At 45.6% G+C, this 22,676-nt stretch overlaps 1 protein-coding gene across 1 annotated transcript in view; it reads right to left on the reverse strand.

Annotated features, from left to right (window-relative positions):
* The window catches only part of LOC146839190 (CD5 antigen-like), a 195,194-nt gene extending 187,691 nt beyond the window's left edge, over positions 1-7,503 (reverse strand). The window contains exon 1 of the mRNA XM_085603208.1: positions 7,226-7,503. Coding sequence (XP_085459334.1) covers positions 7,226-7,478 — 253 coding nt within the window. The 5' untranslated portion in view covers positions 7,479-7,503. The remainder of the gene's footprint in view (positions 1-7,225) is intronic.
* Between the last annotated feature and the right edge of the window lie 15,173 nt (positions 7,504-22,676).

The following is a 22,676-nucleotide window of genomic DNA, read 5'->3' on the forward strand; positions in this document are numbered from 1 at the left end:
ATCCCTGGTAGGGGAACCCCAACTCCAGCTGGTCACTTTGCACCCCCATCATGTCCATTCGAAGTTTTGCAGCTGGACTTTATTCACATGGAAAGATGCAACAACCTGAAATATGTACTGGTGGTTGTTTGTGCTTTCTCAAAATGGATAGAGGCTTATCCTCTGAAAGATAACACCGCCCTATCCACAGCCAAAGCCCTTGTGAAAGAATTTTTCCCCAGGTTCGGAATGCCGAGAATGGTGTGGTGTGATAATGGAAGTGAGTTCGTGGGTAAAGTGATGAAGAATGTATGTGAAGGTTTAGGCATAAAGCAAAAGTTCCACGCTGCAAATCACCCCCAATCAGCTGGACTAGTAGAGCGCTACAATGGAGCCTTAAAGCTCAAGCTGGCCAAAATTCAGGCGAGCACCGGTCTTAAATGGCCTGATGCTCTGCCTTTAGCACTCCTGTCCACCAGAATGACCATACACTCACGAGTGGGACTTAGTCCTTACGAAGTGGTTTTTGGCCGCCCGGCCAACGTATGGGGTGTACCGAGGCCTACGAAATTTAGTGAGATTGAGCATCCAGTACTACTCGATTACCTGTATGATTTGACTGTTAAACTGCGTGTTTTGCACCAACAGGTACATGATACTCTTCCCCAAGCTTCTGAACCTCCTGGACACCCTATCAACCCTGGCTCGTGGGTCCTGGTCCGAAACTTCCAGCGCAAGAGCAACGACGAGCCTCGCTGGATCGGCCCTCACCTTGTGCTTTTATCAACGAGATCAGCGGTGCGAGTAAAAGGGAAGAAGCACTGGATCCATGGCACGCACTGCAAAGTAGTCCCCTTGCCTTTGCCATATGACCGGTGGGTCCAGGAGGGTATCGCCGACTCTGAGGCAGACATTGTACCTCGTTTTGTACCATTCAGTAACGCACGCATAAGAGACACAGTTTCAGACCAAGAGAGTGACAATATTCTGCAAGAAGCTGTGCCACCATCAAATCGACTGGACACCACTGAGCCTGAACTTTTGTTCCAAGACCAAACAGCACCTGGCCGTCTCCGCTATAATTTGAGACCAAGGCCCATGGACAAATAAAGATTTCTTTACTATTCCCTTTTTGACATTTTTGGCTCTCCCATCTGAAGGACTTTCTTGATTTTTGTTTTTCGAACCACCATCCGGGTTCAGCCGCAGGGTCGCGGTGTCAAGACTTTGGGGTACAGGCCGAAGACGTTAGGTCAACGGTTCTGGTTGGTCTAGGGCGTTTCCCTGGACTGACAGGCGTACTCCTTAGCAGAAGAAACTCATCCGCCGCGAGCGGCCAGTTTAGAGGATGGAGTTTTTTAAGATGGAGAGACCCGTTGAGGACATAAACTCTAAAGCAAGGATGTGTAGAATTGTAAAAAGTAAATGTTTTGTATTTCTGTGCCTATTTACGCTGTGTAGTATAATAATGTTCATCGTAGGATTTGTGTTTTTCTCCTCTCAAAAGACCATTGCGCCCACTGTACAGCCTATACCTCTTTCTACTGCCTCCTCTCACTCTTTTCACCCTCTGCCTGAGCACAAACAGACCAGACGATCAGAGTTTGTAAATAACTCGTTTATCCAGCTTCTGCACCAGCACCAACTAGTAATGAACACAACCAATTGCTGGGTGTGTGGGTTAATGCCACATACCATTAACAAGGGTATTCCCTATTTGGTGCTGCCCTTTAGTTACAATGGATCGTCATGGGCATTCCAGACCATGTTTCTCTATGCTCTAGATACGTACTCCCCTCGCCAACCGCGTTCCATCAGACCTATCACCAATAATAAGGCTTTGATGAAAGGAGTTGCCGACATGAGTAGAGATATTGATGCATACTCATCCATTCCCAAAGAAGAATTGAGACCTTATGTAGGATGGAACGCGACGGGGTATAGTATTAGTCTGGGTGAAAGACAGCGAAAAATCTCATCTCCAATCTGGGTCGTACCCAACATAGGTCGGTTCTGCTTACAGGGTAATGGTCAGAATCCTAGAGCTCAACTGGGAAGAAGTGACTGTACTGAAACGTACACCTTCCCGTCACAGTTTTCCCCTGCATTTTTGGCTGCCAAGGGCACATATTTCATCTGCAATGACCGAGCATATGCATGGTTGCCCCCTGATTTCTCGGGCACATGTTATATTGCGAACTTGCTACCGCCTACATTTACTGCTGCCTCTGATTATCACAAGACCAGAGTTGTGAGAGGTGTGATTAGTAAGGAGGATACTGCCGGTCAGGAAGCAGGAGACTTCTTTTTGGGCTTCCTGCCGTTTTGGGGACCTATGGTGAATAGTAGGAACCTGAGACAACTGACACGTGTGGTTGAATCCACTGTAAATGTAACGGCTGGTGCCCTTGGTAATCTGACCGCTGAGCTCCAAGCGGATCGCCTTATGACTTTGCAGAACCGCATGGTTCTAGACGTTATTCTTGCAGACCGCGGTGGGGTATGTAAGGTTATCCAATCTTGTTGCTGCATTTTCATACCAGATGACGCTCCAACAGTCTATCAAGCCATCTCCAAACTCCATAAAATATCTGAATCCATACACGTGGATAAGGGAGACTGGTCACTGGTGGGGTGGTTCTGGGAATTGATATCTGCCTGGGGTTGGAAAGTTTTGATGGTCATTGGAATGATCTTAGCCATTCTTTTCCTGTTCTGTCTGTGCATACAGTGTGCTCCTGCGATATGTGGCCTCTGTGCTACCTTATGTGTAAGGAAACCTGTATCGAGGGATGAACTAAGTAATAGGATGATGCTACAGCAACATCTCCATGACTTTGTGAACATTGACCTGGACTCGGATTAAGATGAGTATAGTGATTGCCTATGTAAGGGCAAAAGGAGGGTCTGTCGTACTTTAATCTCTTTGACCGCGTAGGGGACAGGGCCCTACCCCTGTCTATCCTGGTATTGGCGAACCGCAAATGATTAATGCGGTATGTACGAGTGCTTTATATATCGTTCTAGCTATGAATGCACTGTGTACACGTTATTCTGCTTCACTACGCGGGTTCCATTTTGAGAGCGGTGGCCATCTTGTCATTGCCCTCACATAGGCTATAATGAAGCAACTACGGGCCTTGCAATGCATGTGCCTTTCCTTGACTCTTCTGTGACCTGGGCAGCTGGCTCTGCTGCCCCAGGTCAAACTGGTCCCACGAGCTCCCCTTCCTCTGGCCACCTGTGATTAGCATCAGGGCTCAACGCACCATAAAGTTCTTTCATCACACACAAGCCTCTGGCTAATCACTTTCGCACCTGCTTGTTCCTGCTTTATGGCTTATTTCCCAAAACAGGAGCTGCCCGTGTTTTATTGGGGCCTATTGATATCAAATGTGGGATCTGAACCTTACTGTGTAAATCATTGTGGGCTGGCCGAACTGGAATGTGGGATGGTCATCATGACTCTGCCTTTTCTTTGTAATGTACACTTGTATATTGCCGTATCATAAAACCTAGGAATGTATGCTTGAGGCAGGGAAAAGTGTATTTAAGATGAAGTCCGTTTCTATGATTTTCAGCAGTCTCCTGAGAACATACACGCTGTTGTACTTCTAGGATACCTGTAATTGGTCTGCAGCCAATAAACGATCTTTGACTTCACCCAGTTTCTGTAGGTCTGGAACAGGGTGAACCCAGAAGTCATAGGGTGTGTGCCCCTGCACCGCTGGGTCTAAAATACCCAGTACTTCAGCCGGCAGAGCTAGGGTTCAAAAACTACAGCTAGACTCTTCGCAAAAAATGTGTAAATTTTCATTGTGAAAATGTGGTGTGTTCACGTTAGGTTTTGAGCCACTTCCTGTCGTGGGCACTATGCCTACCCACACAAGTGAGGTACCATTTTTATCGGGAGACTCAGGGTAGTTCAGATTTGTAAAGCAACTGTTATTACCTATTGATTTGTGATGCATTTCTCCCTTCCAAATGAAGGACATTGTGTAAAAAAAAAGTCATTTTGAAAAATGACCAATAATACTCATGCTAGTATGAGTATTCCCAATTTCGAAAATGTGCAAATATGCACTGTTTCTAAACTCTGTATTTTTGTTCCCATTTCAGAAATACATAGGTGTCTTTCATAACGATTTTTCCATGTATACATTTTCCCACAATAATTGCTATATACCCGGAACATAATAAAAAACCATTACAAAATGCTGCTCAGTTTTTTTCTCTGGTTTCGTTGGGCTCTTGGTGAACCTACAAGTCCTATATATCCCCACAACCAGGAAGGTCCAGCGGATGTAACGGTACATTGCTTTCAAAGAGATGTTATAATTAGAAGTAGTTACAGGTGAAAACGTTGACACAAAAGGCTGCTTTTTTTCAACTAATTTTTAATTTTTCCTATATTTAACTGGTAGTTTATATAAAGAAACCTTGATGGATCTACACAAATGACCCCTTGCTGAATTCAGAATTTTGTCTACTTTTCAAAAATGTATAGATTTCCAGGATCCATTATTGCTTTTGTACCCATTTCTGCCATTAACTGGAAGGAGGTTGAATGCACAAAAAATACCAAAAATAGGCCATGTCCCAGAAAAAATGCCAAAACTGTGTAAAAAATGTTGGTTTTCTGACAACATTCTGTCATTCCCTAAAAGCTGGAGAAATGGTGATTTCAGCCCCACAAACCCTTTTTTGAAACCATTTGCAGAGAAAAACCCAGACGCTTTCATTTGCAGGCCGTTTTTCCCATTTTTTACAAAAAAACAAAAGTTTGCTGTATTTTGACTAATTCTGGGAACCCTCTAGGAGAATCCACATTCCCTGGGTACCTTTAGAAACCCCATGATGTTGGAAGAAAAGGACGCAAATTTGGCGTGGATACCTAATGTGGTCAAAAGGTTACAGGGGCCCCGAGCGCGTACTACCCCAAATAGCCCAAAAAAGGCATAACACTGGGGGGGAAAAGGCCTAGCAGCGAAGGAGTTAAAGGGGAGAATGACACTGTATGACAACACAGGCTTACCCCCACCTCCTGTTTCCTCTGCCACACAGGAACTCCTGTAATTAGATTTCTGAATGGGCTGGAAGGTGTCCCTGCCAGAACGTTGACAATGAAAATATTCATGTAAAAATTATCAAATTAAAAAGACAGGATACAAAAATATCAACTTTCAATACTAAAACATGTATGTATAAAAAAATTGAAAAAATGTTGTTTACAAAAATATAGGTGTATTCAATATCGATTTTTTAAATATATATAATTTAAAATGTTGAAATAAACATAAATTAATTGCTAAGATTAATTTATAAAAATATATATATATTTAAATGTATATTTTAACAAACATAAATAAACTTACTTTTAAAATGTAAACACACACATATATATGTAAATACACACAAATATATAAGACATATTTGAATAAACTAATATTTTAAATAATAATATATTTTAATAAATGACATACTATACATATTTAATTGCAACAAAAATATAAATTATTAAAATATGAAACCAATTTAATTTATAATTAATATGAAACAACACAATGTAAATAAAAATATTTCACAAATAAAATCTATTATAAATTCTAAATATTACTTTCATAATAAATCAAACACATAATTATATAAATTACAACAATATAAAATAAATCATTAAAGGACAAAATAAATACATATATAATTCCCACTACATTAAAAAAAAAATGTTGAGTGAATTAATATTAAACTTTTTATTTATTTGATCGATCAAAAACATGATCATACACATAGCATGAAAACACAAAACATATTAATAATTCTCAGTACATAAATTCATCAATAATATATACAAATAGTAAGAAAAAATGTAATACCAAGCATCAGGCAATGTGTCTTGAGGATAATAGATCAAAATATGTTGCTTATTCAAGGATAAAAAAGATAAAATAAGAATGAATTAAAATGTGTATGATCAAATATAGATTGCAGAGAGCTAAAATATTTAGCTTACAGCACTAGGCTTGGATCAGGGCCCTCTCTAGGATTAACCCCTACTTCAATGGTGGGGCTTCTTGTAATCACCTTGGACCTCAACCACCAAGCATATACAAGATATCTGGATAGAGTCAAAACAAGCTGTATGGTTGTGTTAGATCTAAATACACGCAACGCATCTGGGGGACAGGAGAGTTACAGCGCCTGGCATGCAGAATTAATCACTTCTTTTCTCAGTGTGGCATATACAGGACACAAGAAAATATGATGATCAATGGTTTCAGTAGCAGAGTTACAGGACGGGCACGTAGGAGTAGTGGTGGAGTTTGTCCATCTGCTTCTAATAGCATTTAAAGGAAGAATTTCTGACGCATCTGTCAATACTTGTCCCATGGTGCTCTGTATTGTAAATACGGTGCATTCATGGTGGTGTAAGGGTTTCGCATAGAGGCACAGGGAAACTGACGCATCTGTATAGATGTGTCAGTTTCTTGTAAATAATCCTAAAAGTGCTTTAGAAGGAGGTGTATATATACTGGATGGAAAGAGAAGAAGTGCTGTGTGAGGAGGTGTAATCACACTGGATGGAAAGAAAAGAAGTGCTGTAGGAGGACCTGTAATCACACTGGATGGAAAGAGAAGAAGAGCTGTACTAGGAGGTGTAATCACACTGGATGGAAAGGGATGACGTGCCGCAGGAGGAGGTGTAATCACACTGGATGGAAAGGGAAGAAGTGCTGCAGGAGGAGGTGTAATCACAAGGGATAGAAAGGGATGAAGTGCTGTGCGAGGAGGTGTAATCACACTGGATGGAAAGGGATGACGTGCTGCAGGAGGAGGTGTAATCACCCGGGATAGAAAGGGATGAAGTGCTGCAGGAGGAGGTGTAATCACACTGGATGGAAAGGGAAGAAGTGCTGTGTGAGGAGGTGTAATCATACTGGATGGAAAGGGAAGAAGTGCTGTGTGAGGAGGTGTAATCAGACTGGATGGAAAGGGACGAAGTGCTGTAGGAGGAACTGTAATCACACTGGATGGAAAGAGAAGAAGTGCTGTGGGAGGAGGTGTAATCACACTGGATGGAAAGATAAGAACTGCTGTAGGAGGAGGTGTAATCACACTGGATGGAAAGGGTTGAAGTGGTGGGAGCACTCTTCTAGAGAAGCGTGATCATGAGGTTGTACATGGGGAAGGCCTGTTTTCTGTTGATGTTGTATTCCAAGGCAGTCGGAAGTGGTTTTGTAGTTCTTACCTGTGCAGTTCACTGCTGCATACCTCCCGTCATAACAAAAGTCCCGTATCTCGGTGTTGTAAGGACACTGCAGAAGACTGTCTTCATCTCCTTTGCACTGGACATCAGAAATCCTAACTAGATCATTCCTTTGTGCCCCGAAGGCTGAGGCTGGAGGGACTGCATTTGGAATTCCACAGTCCAGCTCTTTACACACCACAGTGGCATCTTTCATGTCCCATTGCCTGTCACAGACTCTTGCCCAGTGGACCATCCTCACCTGTACAATCCCAGCACAGGGAGTTTTGGAGCCTGTCAGTCGAACACTTGCTGTGTCTTAAAAGAAAGAGAATATATTTATAGATACACAGTCATATTTATTCAACAATATCAATACCTTTTTTTCCACTGTCTACCATAATTAAAGGAATACAGAGAGCAAAAGAAAGAGGTATTAATCATACTTATGCAGACACTGATAACTTCTGAGGTCAGAGGTCAGTTCCTATCACACTGTGCTGTGTTAAGAAATGCTTCTAAAGATTTCACACTTAAATCTTATTACATGCAATTATGTATTTTCCCAGCTCATGCAGAAAAGCACATGATGGGAAACAAAAACCTTGGAGACACCATCTAACTGATTTGTAGTGTAATGTGTTCCCAGGGCTTTATCCAATGATATTGGCTTAAGATATTTAGGACCTTCCTGGAGGTGTGGGCCTGACAATTGAGGCCTCCCCCAAAATTGCCCTTCTTGGTCTCCTGGATGACATGGGTGGCCCGAGGGCTGGGAAAGCTACTGGCAAAATTAGACATCGCCAAGCATTGGAAGGCGCTGTATGCCCCTCTCCCCTTCATGAGGGAATGGAGAGCAGGTGTGGATAGATGTGTCAAATTAGAAGAACCCATCTACTTAGCACGTGGATGCCCCAAGAAACGTTCTGAACTTTGGGGACGATGGTGGGCATACTACTGAGGCAGCATGGGGAGAGCCCAAGTTGGGGAAGAGGTTCCATGCAGAGGAGAGTTTTATTGTAACTGGCCCCTGGTGTCCCCTTGAATGGACTGCAAAGGGTGTATCTTTTATGTGCTGATTTTTCCAAAAGTAATAAAATGTTATAAAAAAAATCTGACTGCTTTGTGCCAAACTACCTGTGGGTTCAGCACATGTTTATTTGGGATTTGTGTGTTACTTTACCCAAACACTAATTTTGCTTGTGGGCTTCTGTGCAGTCCTTGGAAAGACAGTGATAGAGAGTGTAAGGGTAGGTTGTTATTTAAACAACCAGATATCAGCTCTCCCTATTTTTATTGAGGTTCAGCACAATTACACACCAGCAATAAGTTTATGTTAAGGATCTGAAAGCATTAGCACGTGAACTGTGTACAGTCTCTTCCTCTGTAAGAAATAAGCAGCAAAGAGATAAAAGCGGTTCTACCCTTCACATCCCTTTCCCTCTGATTCAGTACTAATGTGAGCCCTTTTCTGTGTGTCGTGGGGCAGGCATGAAGAAGCAGGTAGGGCCCATCTGGGCACCAAACAAGCCAGATCCCCTCAGTATTCTTGGAGTCCCCGCATCATTCCCTCCTACAGTGGGGTCTCAGTGTGGACCGGCGATGCGGGCTCCCAACGGCGAGTGAATAGGAGTGTCGGATTCAGGAGATATGAAGGTGTCCGTATGATGGGAAGGATAGGTGTGCAGGCTCTGGCCATATCCAAAGTGCCCACTCTGCACCTGGCTTCTTGCAGTAGCAACCTCCCCTCACAACCCACCCATTGCTTCACCTCCCTCATCAATGTTGCTGTTTGGCATCCCCCTGGGGTCTTCCCATTCCTCACCCTCTCATGCTCGGCTAGAATGAACACATCCTGAAATTTACTTGTGCCTTTGGTTTTGGCTGCGACCTCGGCAACAGCACCCCATTGTTTCCATAACAACGACGTTAGTGCTGTGTGTAAGAGGAAATTGCCTTGTGGTAGATTGAATTCTGCTCTGAAGTCTTTGAACAGAAGCATTGCAGAGTCTTGAAATAGGGCTCCTACTTTTGTTTGTCCTTCTTTCATCAGGAGTCCTGACCTCTCGAGCTCCCAACATGGAGCAGTTCTCTTACCAGTAGAAGGGCTATATCCTGAGAGTAAGGAACCCCGCTATTTGTTTTTTGCAAGCATCTGGTTCTAACACCATGGTGCCGATTCTGATCCTGTAAAACCTGGGTACGAATGGTCGTACGGAGCGTATTCTCCGTACGACTCGTACCCGGGAAATTCACCGTACAATCCAGCAAGTACGATTCGTACAGAAATACTGTTTCCGTACGACTCGTACAAAAGACGGTACTGTGAAAAAATACCTACGAGTCTGATCCTGGACAGCGCGTACACGACGTCCGGATGGAGTCAGGCAGCGTTTTACGGACCAGCACGTACGATCCGTCCCTACGTCACTCCGTACAGCTATTTTTTTACGGCAGCCAAAAACTCCCGGAAATCTGAGTCCGACGCGAAAACGGAGCCCCGGTACGCGACGGACAGCCATGGACCCTATCCTACATGTCATCCCGGCCCTCATAGCCTACGACCTGGTGCAACGAGCCCGACGCAGATGCCGTAGAAGTTCAGAACAACACCCAGGGGCAAAGGGGGGGTGAGGGGCAGGGGTACCCCATACCCAAATCAAAATCTACAATAATCTGGACATACATTACCTCCAGGGTCTGGTCACTTCGGGGGGCGTGGCCAAAAATCTCAGCATCCAGCAACAACGGAGGTGGACGTGTACGTGTACCCCTACGGCCCAAATACAATCGTCATACGGCCCGTACCCACGCTCTGTGGCCGTGGGTACGGTCCGTACAGGGGCCGTAGGGGGACACCTGGTACAGCCCGTGCCCACGTTCTGTGGGCGAGGGTACGGTCCGTACAGGGGCCGTAGGGGGACGCCTGGTACAACCGTACCCACGCTCTGTGGGCGTGGGTACGGTCCGTACAGTGGCCGTAGGGGAACGTGTGGTATAGACTGTACCCATGCTCTGAGGGCGTGTGTACAGTCCGTACCAGGCGTACTCCTACGCCAACACCACTATATTGATACGGACCGTACACGCGCTCTCAGAGTGGGGGTACGGGCCGTACCACGTGTCCCCCTACGGCCCCTGTATGGACCGTACACACGCTCTCAGAGCGGGGGTACAGCCTGTACCACGTATCCCCCTACGGCCCCTGTACGGACCGTACACACGCCCTCAGAGCGGGGATATAGGCAGTACCACACGTACCCCTATGCCAACACTACATTTGGGGTACAAGGTGTACCCACGCCACGAATGTTGGCTGACGGCCTTGTGCAGCATATTACCTACATATTGGGGTATGTTTATGTCCAGGACAGCATTGTACTGCTCCAAGGGGGTGGGTGGGTGACTGCAAAGGAATACCAGCAGTGGGCAGAGACATGGGGATGGATGCAGAGGAATACCAGCAGTGGCAGAGACATGTGGGTGGCTGCAGAGGAATACCAGCAGTGGGCAGAGACATGTGGGTGGCTGCAGAGGAATACCAGCAGTGGGCAGAGACATGTGAGGGGTGGCTGCAGAGGACTACCAGTAGTGGGCAGAGACATGGGGATGGATGCAGAGGAATACCAGCAATGGACAGAGACATGGGTGTGTGTGCAGAGGAATACCAGCAGTGGGCAGAGACATGGGGGTGGATGCAGAGGAATACCAGCAGTGGGCAAAGACATGGGGGCGGGTGTAGGTGAATACCAGCATTGGGCAGAGACATGGGGATGGATGCAGAGGAATACCAGCAGTGGGCAGAGACATGGGGGTGGCTGCATATCACTACCAGTAGTGGACAGAGACATGGGGGTGGGTGCAGAGTAATACCAGCATTGGGCAGAGACATGGGGATGGATGCAGAGGAATACCAGCAGTGGGCAGAGACATGGGGGTGGCTGCATATCACTACCAGTAGTGGACAGAGACATGGGGGTGGGTGCAGAGGAATACCAGCAGTGGGCAGAGACATGTTTGTGTGTGCAGAGGAATACCAGCAGTGGGCATAGACATGGGTGGGTGTACATCATTATTAGATGCCCACAACTCCATGTGTGTATGTACGCATCCCTAAATTGGGACTATGATGATAGTGCCATAACAACACATCCCTGACAGCAGGGTCCCACTCCCCAGAAGATGGATGTCCATCCCCCAATGCATGACACACCACATGTGGGTGTGAGGACAAATAACACATGCATACCCAACCATGGTAGATGCAGCACAATACACACCCTGAGATCAGGACACAAGACTATATAGTCGTGTAACTGGCCCCAAAACTAACAAAGGGAACACACACTGTCATGCACATCCCAGAACTGATAGGAATGTACAGGTGCTGGGCCAGCCACCAAGATGTTGTCTCTCATGGAAGGAGTAGGGTGGAATTCCTACAGATACAATGCCTACAATTGTGATTCAGGTGTCCAAATACCCTGCATAACAAGTACCATTTGTGTGCTTGGCCAGGATTACAAACATGCATAGTGCTGAAAAGGGTCAATTTGTCCCTGAAGGCATTTCGACATTCTCAAAACACAAATACAGTGACTAGCAAGGATGGCACAGACGATTCAGCAGGAGACATCGGTGAGCAGGCTTGGCCATAGTTGAAGGAATACGTCATCCAAAAAAGGAAATGTAGACACAGGTCAGCACAACAATTGTGCAACTCTTTGCAGGGAAGATGTTAGGTGCCACAGAGGAAGGAACACTCCTTGGGACAATGTCTTCAATCCAAAGTAACACACACTACCAATGATTCTTTGCAGAGACATTGTAATGGCACGCAGATACCATGGTCCACCTCATGACCATCAGACTAAAACATCTCCCTGAACCATAACACATCACCACAACCCCAATTCATGGAGCCTGAACACCCACATTAATTACCTGCAATGCAATAGTGTCCAAAAGAAAACAAAATGCTTTATTCAGCAGCAAAAACAAGTGGATTTAACCCCTTCTGTGCCCATGACGAGATAGTCTCGTCATGGAGCACGGTTGCGCTGTGCCCATGACGAGACTATCTCGTCATGGACCCCGCCCGCTAATGTAACGGCCGGCACAGGAGGGGGAAAGGGCGTGGCACACAGGGGTTAAATAAAACTATGTACAGTTGCCATTTGGCAAGTCCTTCACTGAAGTCCATGGGGGGGAAAACAGGGGAGACTTTCCCCCTCGCTTGCCTGCACACTTTAACCCTGCGGGTTGTCGACCGGGGGGGCATCATGTGGGGAAGGCACAGGCACCGCAGGGGCAGGAGGGGGAAGGGTAGGTGTGGTGGGTGCAGGGGTGGATGTATCCAACACAGGGGGGGTGGCAGCGCCAAAGGTGGTGGTCAGTTCTGCGCTGCACACCGCAGCCAGTGCGTCCAGGGGACCCCCTGCACCACAGGATTGCCCGGGGGCAAGGGAGGGTGTGGTGGGCGTGGGATGGGGTGCAGCGCTCATGGGGGAGGTTGGTGAGGTGGTGGTGGACTCAACTCCCCTGCCTGGGGACTTCCTCGCCCGCTTCTGTGGTGGTGGATCAGCAGGGGTGAGGTCTAGCCCAGCCAGAAACATCTGCTGGGGTGACCGTTTGGCAGGGGAGTCAAGGGGAGTGGTTGGGGAGGGACAGGGTTGTGAGGCCTGCAGACTCTGACTGTGGCTGCGTGTTTGCCTTTTAGAGCCCGACCCTGTGGGTGTGCCTACCTCCCCCTGAGTGTGCGTGCCAGGAGGTGTGCGCTTGCCCTTTATTGGTGGTGTGCTTCCTGTGTCTGGTGGGGTGCATGTGTGGGAATGTCTGTGTGTGCTTGGGACAGGTATGAGAGAGGGAAGTGTGGATGGGGCTGGTGTAGGGGGGAGCGCTGCAGGAGACTCACTGCTGCCGTCAGTGAAGAGTCTTTGGAATGCAGAATCCTGCATTGGTCAGCCATCGTTGCTGACATGCCCTCCATGAACGACACCATCTGTGTCAGCAGTTTGGTGTGCCCATAGGGGACAGTCAGCAACGATGCCTGACCAACCTGCAACTGCTGCAGTAAGTCCACAGACTCCTCACTGAGGGCAGCAGGGGTGACAGGGGGTGTGGTGCCTGGCCCGAAGGAGACATGGTGGGTCTCCGCACAGAGAGAAGGGACCGGAGCAACTGGGAGGGCGGTGATGGAAATGGAGGAGGCGGGCCAGATGTTGGGCTGCTGCCAGCTGTTGTAGAAGCCTCCGCCCCTCGATGAGGTCAGCCTCGGCCCCGTCTGCGTCATAGTTGCTGTCACCACCAGACAGGTCCTCTGGCTGACTCTCCTCGCCCTCCGTGCCACTGGCTCCGGAAGATTCCTCAGCACTGGTGGCACTGGTTGTTGGTCCCTCCTCCAGGTCCGTGCGGGTGTCTCCCTCGGTTTCCGTGGATGATGCTGTGGGCAAGGAGAAGAAACAGAAAGCCATCAGTCATCTGTATACATCTAACACAAGAGTACAAAAACAATAGGCCACACTGCAGATCAGCAAATGCATCATGATGAACAGCTCATTACTCCGCACATATCTAAGCCCTGTACTCCCCAGGTGGTAGACCCACTATGCCACTTGGACACAAGGAAAAAAAAGGACATGCCAGGCCAATTCTTAAATGAGAAATACAATGAGAAGCTAGTGTCTGTGAACAGGTGAGCACACCAATACAATGAATTCATGCCACCTCCTGGTTACCCTGAAAGAAACAGTAGTGGTGGACCCAAGCCCAAATGACACACCTCAACACTCAAGGTGTCCCCACACCTTGAGACCTGTAAGTACTGTGCACCAAAAATTCTACAAATATTTGATCCCTTGGGACTCACAAGACTTTACACAATCGACATGTTTAGAATGTTAGAATGTGCCATTTTGTGAACAGAACACACATGTGCCTGCATGAAAGATGCCTCCCAAGGAGGTGCACACAAAAACAGATTTACACAGTCATTGAAGGAGCTGGCAGCTTTTGGAAAGAAGCCACTGTTAGAAATAAATGGTGTTGCTGAACGTACATATACATGGGCCCACCGAGCTCTGGATGACTTGACACCGTTCCTTCAGTATCACCACCAACAAAGGACGTACACGAAATCCATAACACTGTTGGAACATGAATATGTATAATCTGCTAAACCATTTATTTAGGACAGTGGCTTCTCAAAAAATGTGCCAGCGTGTTACATGAAAGTGTCAAAGTGGATTGGTGTGCACCTCATTGGGAGACATCTGTCATGCAGGCACATTATTGTGCTCAACAACAAAACATCAAAGTCAAGCCATTAAAACATGAAGAGCTGTTGACGAGTGTTGGGATTGGCAAGGGACAATCATTCCTGACTAACTACTTGAATTATGTATGTTGGCACATGGGCATCCGTTACCTGATCACACAGTTGGCTACACATAAGACACAATGCCTGTCATGTGGAGTGGCACACATGTAAAAAACAGCTGGGGGAACTGTGGGAGGTGGGCATCCAGCAATGCCTCATTTTCCTCAAGGGTAAATGGCTGGCCCTCTCCACAGACCGCGACATGGTGCCAGGAATCCAAGGCTGCAGCAATGTGGTCGACAGGAAAGTTGTGCAGGCAAGTGCCCTCTCAGGGGTGCTGGCTGCCTTATATCTGTCTTGCTCTGGGGCTTTCACTTACAGGAGTACATGGTGATTGGTCAGACTCCTTACCATCCTACGTTTACACCAATCCCTTTAAACCTATGTGGAAATATGGATTTTTCTGGTCAGTTATGTCCCCTATCTTGGACCCCAACGGTTTCATGTATAAATCACAAGTACATGTATGTTCCCTCCAGTTCCAGTTATGAAGACGCAAACACATGTGTGTCCACCGCCAACATGTCCTCTTTCAGATCCGCCATGAATGGGCTGGATACTCCATTCCTAAGTATGAAAGGCCACCGCCTTTATATGGTTCACTTATGCCATTTTACAGTCCAGGCAAGTAGGCCCTGATTCTGCCATCAAGCTTTTCCTGCCTTCTGCCTCTGAAAGCTCCAGTTTGAGCTCGCATCTGTATCCATGAACTTTGTCCTCATTCTCTGCGCAGCTAACGGTGCCTGACATCAGCCTGTTGCCTGCCAAAAACTGTATTTCACCTTGTGATTATCTGCTCCGCTCCCTACCCAATGCATTCCTGTCTAGTAGTTTAAGTAAACATTCTTCCAGCTACCGAGCAAAGGGCCCGGCTTCTCTGTCTTTATGCAAGTAATTCATAGCCCTGTTGCTATGGAAGATTCCTGTCCTCGCATCTAGTGTAGACACTTAGACGCTTGTACACGCACTAATAGTCAGTATAGTCAGTATAGAATAAGATTCTACTCTAAGAGACCTCTCTTTTGGATAACATAGTTCTTTAAACATAGGATGTTAGATATGATTTGGGATTAGGTTGACTTGACCCTCCAGACTTCTGTCGCCACATGTAGAGCTAAATGTCAAGTCCCCTTCACCCCCTAGTTGCACGTCAATCACACGTCATGCTGCTGCGCGCGCATTTCTGCCAAGTATTTCTGCTGACATTGCGAAATTCTTTCATGAAACCACCCTATTATGACATCATACCTGATGACGTTCTTTAGTTACGCCCAGCTACACCCACTTTTGCTACGCATGTATGTTTTATCTTTACTATCAATTGTTACGCCTCCTGCATTTGCTTCACTGTAATGCCTATTGTATAAAAATGATTACCTATCAATAAAGTACGGTCTTCACTTCCTGAACCTTCGTGGTGATGGAATATGGAGCTCATCGATTTAAATTGATTATGGAATAAAGCCCGTTCCGAACCTCTAATACCACGGATTCTGCCTCTTATTTTACTGAGCTATTGTTATAGATTTTCCGCATCAAATTAAGTTCCGGTAATTAAATTATTTACCACATGAATGGCGCCCGAACAGGGACACTTTCTCATCTCACGCGCCGGCGGTGCGTTGCAGGCCCGGTCTCCTGTCACAGCTGGACGGACAACAACGCGTACCCACAGGATTTCCTGTATCTCCCTCCTGCCGAGCGGGGGTAACTGAGGCTGCGATCAACACCCAGACGAGGCGGTGAGAAGTGCGAAGTATCCCGACCAGAGCCTAGCTGAGAGAGCAAGATCCGAGGTATACAGAGGCCCACCAGTTTCCGAAGTTTCCGAAGTTCCGAGTCGAGTCCAGTCCGGTTCAAGTTCAGTTCAGTTCCGAGGCCTTCCGTTCCGAGCTACCCGGTGAGTACCATTATCGGGGAGGCGTTCTGACGTGCACATAGGTTGTGCCGGTCAAGACGGGTTTGGGTACACAAATCCGGTCTGCACTGTTTCAGCAGTGTATCTGTACTGTTTAGCAGTATATCAAGTATGTCTAGTATATAATTCAGAATTTATCTAGTTAAGTATCGAGTATTATGCTTAGTGACTAGTTCCCTAAATGACCATCATTGTTTATTCATTAAATGTTAAATGTTAAAATGTTTTAAATACGTTCTGTATATTGTGGTGTGAATGACTGTTCATTATTGTGTTTTATGGTATTAAACGTGTTCAAAACTAGGTATCAGATCAGATCAGTTCTCAATATGCCGCTCTTTTCGAAATTAAGACAGATCACAACTAGAAAAGGGGTACTCGAAGAAGCTGTTCCCATTCCTCCTAGGGACACTCCAGGGTACTTCATGTATCATAAACATGGCCTAGACGCCATATTATTTCTTGATCTATGGGTAGACTACACCAAAGAATTACCAGAAAGTCAGAGGTGGCCCGCAGCTGGGACCTAGGATGCAGATTGCATTGTGAAAGTAGAAGAAGAATTATGGAAAAGGAAAGCTAGACAGTCACAGAAAGATGCCATTGAATTATGGCGTAAAGAATCATATAGACGTACAGAAAAAGCACGTAGACAGGAAGAGAAGAGTAAGGAGAATTCAAATAAAGTTCGAGAAAGTGTATTAATTGAAGAAGGTACTCGAGTAAAGTCAGAACAAACAGACAGACAAAGAAATGCCCTTGTGAATGGTATGTATCCTCTTCTGGCCGAAGGACTACCTAAGGCTACTCCGGAAATACCAAAAGACTTGCCACCCCCATTGTTTCCGATAAAAGCACATCCCAAAGGGCATCCCAGATCCGCAGAAGATGTTTTTCTTTCCTCTTATTTAGACGACGCAGCTCCCGCGTATGCTAATGTTGCGCCACATAGACCGCCCGCCGAGGGGGTTCAACGCCAAGACCCTCCTTCGTCTGTACCTCTGCAACAGCAAACTCCGACACAAGTTCCGGCAAGCACATCTGTTTCTACATCCGCATCCACACCTATGGTTGCTATATCCCGTTCAACGAATCCTTTCACATCCAGCACCCCAGGTGGTGCTACCGGAGGTACATCAAGCATTTTTTCTACGCCACCCAGAACAAATAAACTTTCCTTTCAAGAAATAGCCCACCAACGTACGCCCAAACTAGTAACTCCCAACACGCTCAAGGAACTTCTAATAGACTGTAGATATGACCCTGTGCCTGGAAAAGGGGACGAAATGATGCTGGCATCATTACGTATCCGACGAGCTGCAATATATTTAGGGAAGCTACCAGGAATGACTGCACATTTAGAAAATATATATCATTTTGTTCAGTCAGGGCGAGACCCTGAGAGTATTAACAGAGCCATGGAGTATCAGAAGGTGGAAATACAGGGGGAACTGTTACGTTTCCTCATAAACTGTGTGATCAGAAATCAAGATCAACCAGGGGTAAATACGGAAGAAATGCAAATTCTTACCACATGGGGTAAGAATATATCAGAGGGGAGACACGATAAACGATCATGTATAGTAGCTATGAGCCGAAAGATCCGCAAAAAAATAGAACGAATACACGAGGAAAGATTAGCAGTAGACGAACCAGAACAAACCGAGGACGAGGAAGAATTAGAACTGCCCACAGGACAGTTAGAAACAATGGCCTATGTAGGTAGAGGAAGATCTTGCAATAATACTAGATGCTTTACTGATCCGATATGTCCGATACGTCCAGATAATAACAGAAAATTCCAAACTCCTATAATAAATATAAGGTCCCCCGAACATTCATTCCAAGCCGCTGACAAATTACTCCGAGAACGAAGGGGTTATCATATACTCGATTCTATGGACGAACAAGAATTAGCCAGGTCAGCCGTTCACTGGGTTGATAGTCCTGGAAAATATGGTGATGATACACTAGTACATACGTTTTTAAACCTCGCCCCAGATGAACAGCGTTTAGCTGGTATCTATATGATTCAACAACTCCTTATATTATATAAAAGCCAACACTCCGATCCTGGTCCCTTACCTGATATATTGACTGAATTACTCACGAATAAATGGAGAGGTTCCGGTACTAAGTTAATTAGAGAAATACTAGAATCCAGAAAGCAGTACATTCTTTTTGTATGTCCTGAACATGTCTCACTGCCCATCAAGGAAAGAACGACGTATTACATGGATAGACAGAATCCCTTACGCGAAGTGCACCCGATAAAGGGTGAGGACAATGAGTTTAAACGTGTGTTTGTATACACACCCATATCTAAAATAGAACTATTAGAAATGAAGAAGGTGGTACCCAGTCATGACAAAGACCCAGCGGGTTTCCATCGTGAAATTAAAGATATGTTACTCATGGGAGAATATACCTACCCCGACATTATGACAATATTGAAGGTATTAATGCCTGCGGGCATTTACGAAAAACTCAAGGAAAAGGATTGGGAGGTGGGAGACCAGAAGATAGATTGGACAGCATTAGAAAACGAAGAAAAAGCTCGAGGCCCAGGTTCAGGGCTCGGGGACAAGATCAAAGCACTACCAGGTCTACTAGTACAGGTACTGCCACGTTTATTAACTACGAAAAAGGAAGACTGGGGTGCAATATCAGCCTGTAAACAGAAATCAGATGAGGACACTAGTGATTTTTATTCCAGATTTGAGAAATGTTTTGGTATAAATAGTGGAATAAAAGCAAGTAGCGAGTCGTATCCGCATCTGTTTGTGACAAAATTGGTTGAAAATGCCTTGCCCCAAGTTAAGAATAGAGTATTGAAGTTCGAGAGTACCTGGCAAGGTAACACTCCGTCACAAATGTTACAAATGCTACAGTATCATCACAATAGAATTAGAGAAGAACAAGAACATGAACATAGACGCATGAAAGACACGAAAATGAAAATGCTAGTTTCCCAGACAGTACCAACTGGCGGTCATAAGAAGGGTATAACACAGTCCAGTGTTTCAACAGGTCCTGTAAAAGGGACGTGCAACTATTGTAAACAGCCAGGTCATTATGTACACGATTGTCCAGTTTTAAAACATAATATTGCCATAGGTAACGCAAAAGAAAGACCACGGCCACCTAGACAGGATCAGAACCAACAAGGAGCTCCGCAGCATGCACAGTCCATGCCAGCTCCGCAACAGTCTATGCCAGCTCCACCACCGCAGCCTATTGCTGCCACACAAACAACGACCCGACAGATTTATCACAGTATGACTATCCTGATTATCAACGATACTCATGAAACAGCCTAGAGAGGGAAGTTGGCTTACCCCTTATTGAGGTCCCTGTAGATCAAGAAGGACCTTATGTACACAGTGAACTGTTAGGTCAAGATAGAAAATTCTTACTTGATACAGGGGCAAGTCGAACAACAATAAAACGTAGTGAAGTTCCAGGGGCACCCCTCTCAGGCTCACAGAATATTTCCCTTGGTTTTTCAGGAAAACCTATCATTAACGAAGTAACACAGCCTCTTCCACTTACGATTGGTCCCTTGACACGAACTACAGATTTATTACTTACTAAATCATGTCCAGAAAACTTGTTAGGCATAAAAACTTTGAAAGCTCTAGGAGCTATTATATGTTGTTCTCCGGAAGGAGTAAGATTATTTTTACGTGATTTCAAAGGGCACTACGTGTCCCGAGACATGGATCACCGACTACAGACTTTACCGACACATTTATGGGCACAAGGCCCTACAGATGTTGGTTGCATGAACATTACACCATATCGAGTCACACTAAAGGCAGGAGTGGTACTTCCACGAATGCGACAATACAAGTTACCCCCAGATGCTGTAGTGGCTTTACTACAAATCATTGACGAGCTTATTACCCAAGGAGTGGTTGTGGAAACTGACTCCAATGTATGTAATTCACCGATAATTCCGATTCTTAAACGAACCGATCCAACAGCCCCGCCAGTATATCGATTGGTTATTGATCTGCGCGAATTAAATAAATGCATAGTACCACAATACCCCGTGGTGCCAGACATTTCTTCATTACTGACAGCCATTGATTCCGAAGCAACATTCTTTACTGTAATTGATCTCAAGAATGCCTTCTTCAGCGTCCCAATAGATCCGGAAAGCCAATACTTGTTCGGATTTAGTTTAAATGGACGTAGCTTTAAATTCACACGCGCACCTCAAGGATTTACAGAAAGCCCCAGCATTTATAGCCAAGCACTGAAACGAGAACTCGACAGTATCCACATGCCAGTCAACACTGCCCTGCTTCAATATGTCGATGATCTGCTGATCACCGCTAGGAGCGAACCTGAATGTGAGAAAGCCTCACTGACGGTATTACAATTTTTGGCCGAAAAAGGGCACAAGGTGTCCCCTTCTAAGCTGCAATTCTGTGTCCAGCGAGTTGTTTACCTTGGTCACTCGCTGTCCAAGGAGGGAAGGCAGCTTACACCAGATCGCATCCAGCTAATTGCAAATATGCCGATACCCAAGACACAAAAGGAGGTGCGGGCTTTCATAGGCCTCACTTCATATTGTAGGCAGTGGATCCCTCAGTATGCATTTCTAGCAAAACCACTCATTCAATTGACAACACAGGAGGCAGCCACATCGACTGTTCTCCCTTGGACTCAGGAACATACACAAGCTTTTGAAAGCCTAAAGAAAGCCTTATGCCAAGCACCTGTTTTAGCAACACCATGTTACAATAAACAGTTTACACTCTTCGTTACAGAACGCGAAGGTACTGCCTTGTCAGTACTCACACAGGAACAAGCAGGATCACACAAACCATGTGCTTACTTTTCTAGTACATTAGATCCCGTAGCCCAGGCTTTGCCTGCGTGCCTGAAATCAGTGGCAGCAACAGCTTTAGCAATCAGACAAAGCGATGCCATAGTATTAGGACATCCATTGACAGTACAAGTACCACATGCAGTAGAGGTTCTCTTGAACCGCACACAAACACAACATTTGACTATAGCACGACTTACTGGTTACGAATTAACATTGTTTCAGCCACATATAGAAATCAGACGTTGTAGTACATTGAATCCTGCCACACTGTTACCTATAAATGGAACAGACCCACTTGCACATGATTGTATTGAAGTTATCACTATCACGACGAAACCCAGACAAGATTTGACAGACGTCCCATTGTCAGACCCAGACCTGACGTTGTATGTAGATGGTTCATGTATGAGAACAGGTACAGGAGAGCTAGTGGCCGCTTACGCAGTCACAACAGACACTGAAATCATTGAAACAAATTGAATAAATAGCTTGTCCGCTCAAGCAGCAGAGCTCATCGCTCTGACACAAGCCTGTATTCAAGCCGTAAATAAAAAAGTCAACATATACACTGATTCACGTTATGCATTCGGAGTTGTACATGACTTCGGCGTGCTGTGGCGAGAGAGAGGTTATTTAACTTCTCACGGTGGCCCACATTCAGCACGGACCCCTTATTCATGCCTTATTAGATGCAATACATCTACCCACTGCAATATCAATTATGAAATGTAAAGCTCATACGAAAGTTACTGATATCATTTCTCAAGGCAATGATCTAGCTGACAGAACAGCTAAACAGACTGCTCAAACTCAAACATCCGACATGACAAAGACAATAGTCCCGACACCAACACATTGCATGATGGTTAAGGATCCCGCTCTTGACGTAATCGACATACAGACACATGCTACACCAGACGAAATAAAGAAATGGACTGAATTAGGAGGGATCCAAACGGATCAAGGATGGATGACGAAGGAAAAATCTGTGTGGTTCCTTCCTGATTCAATGGTCCAAGTCGTTATTAACACTGTACATAGTCCAGCACATCTAGGAGAAAAAGCTATGCTAGACAGCATCCAACACATTTGGTTCAACAAACATTTACGAGCAGCAGCTAAACAAAAAGTTCGTACCTGTATGATCTGTTGTCAGTTTAACCCAGGTAAAAGCATTCCCGTAGAACGGGGTGGATTTCAGCCTCCTGATCACCCTTTTGAAGTCCTCCAGATGGATTATATCCAGATGGAACGATGTCGAGGATTCAAATATGTTCTCGTAGTTGTCTGTGCTCTTTCCCGTTGGACAGAGGCATAC

Source organism: Triturus cristatus, chromosome 4_2, assembly GCF_964204655.1.
Source record: "Triturus cristatus chromosome 4_2, aTriCri1.1, whole genome shotgun sequence".
NCBI classification, from domain to species: Eukaryota; Metazoa; Chordata; class Amphibia; order Caudata; family Salamandridae; genus Triturus; species Triturus cristatus.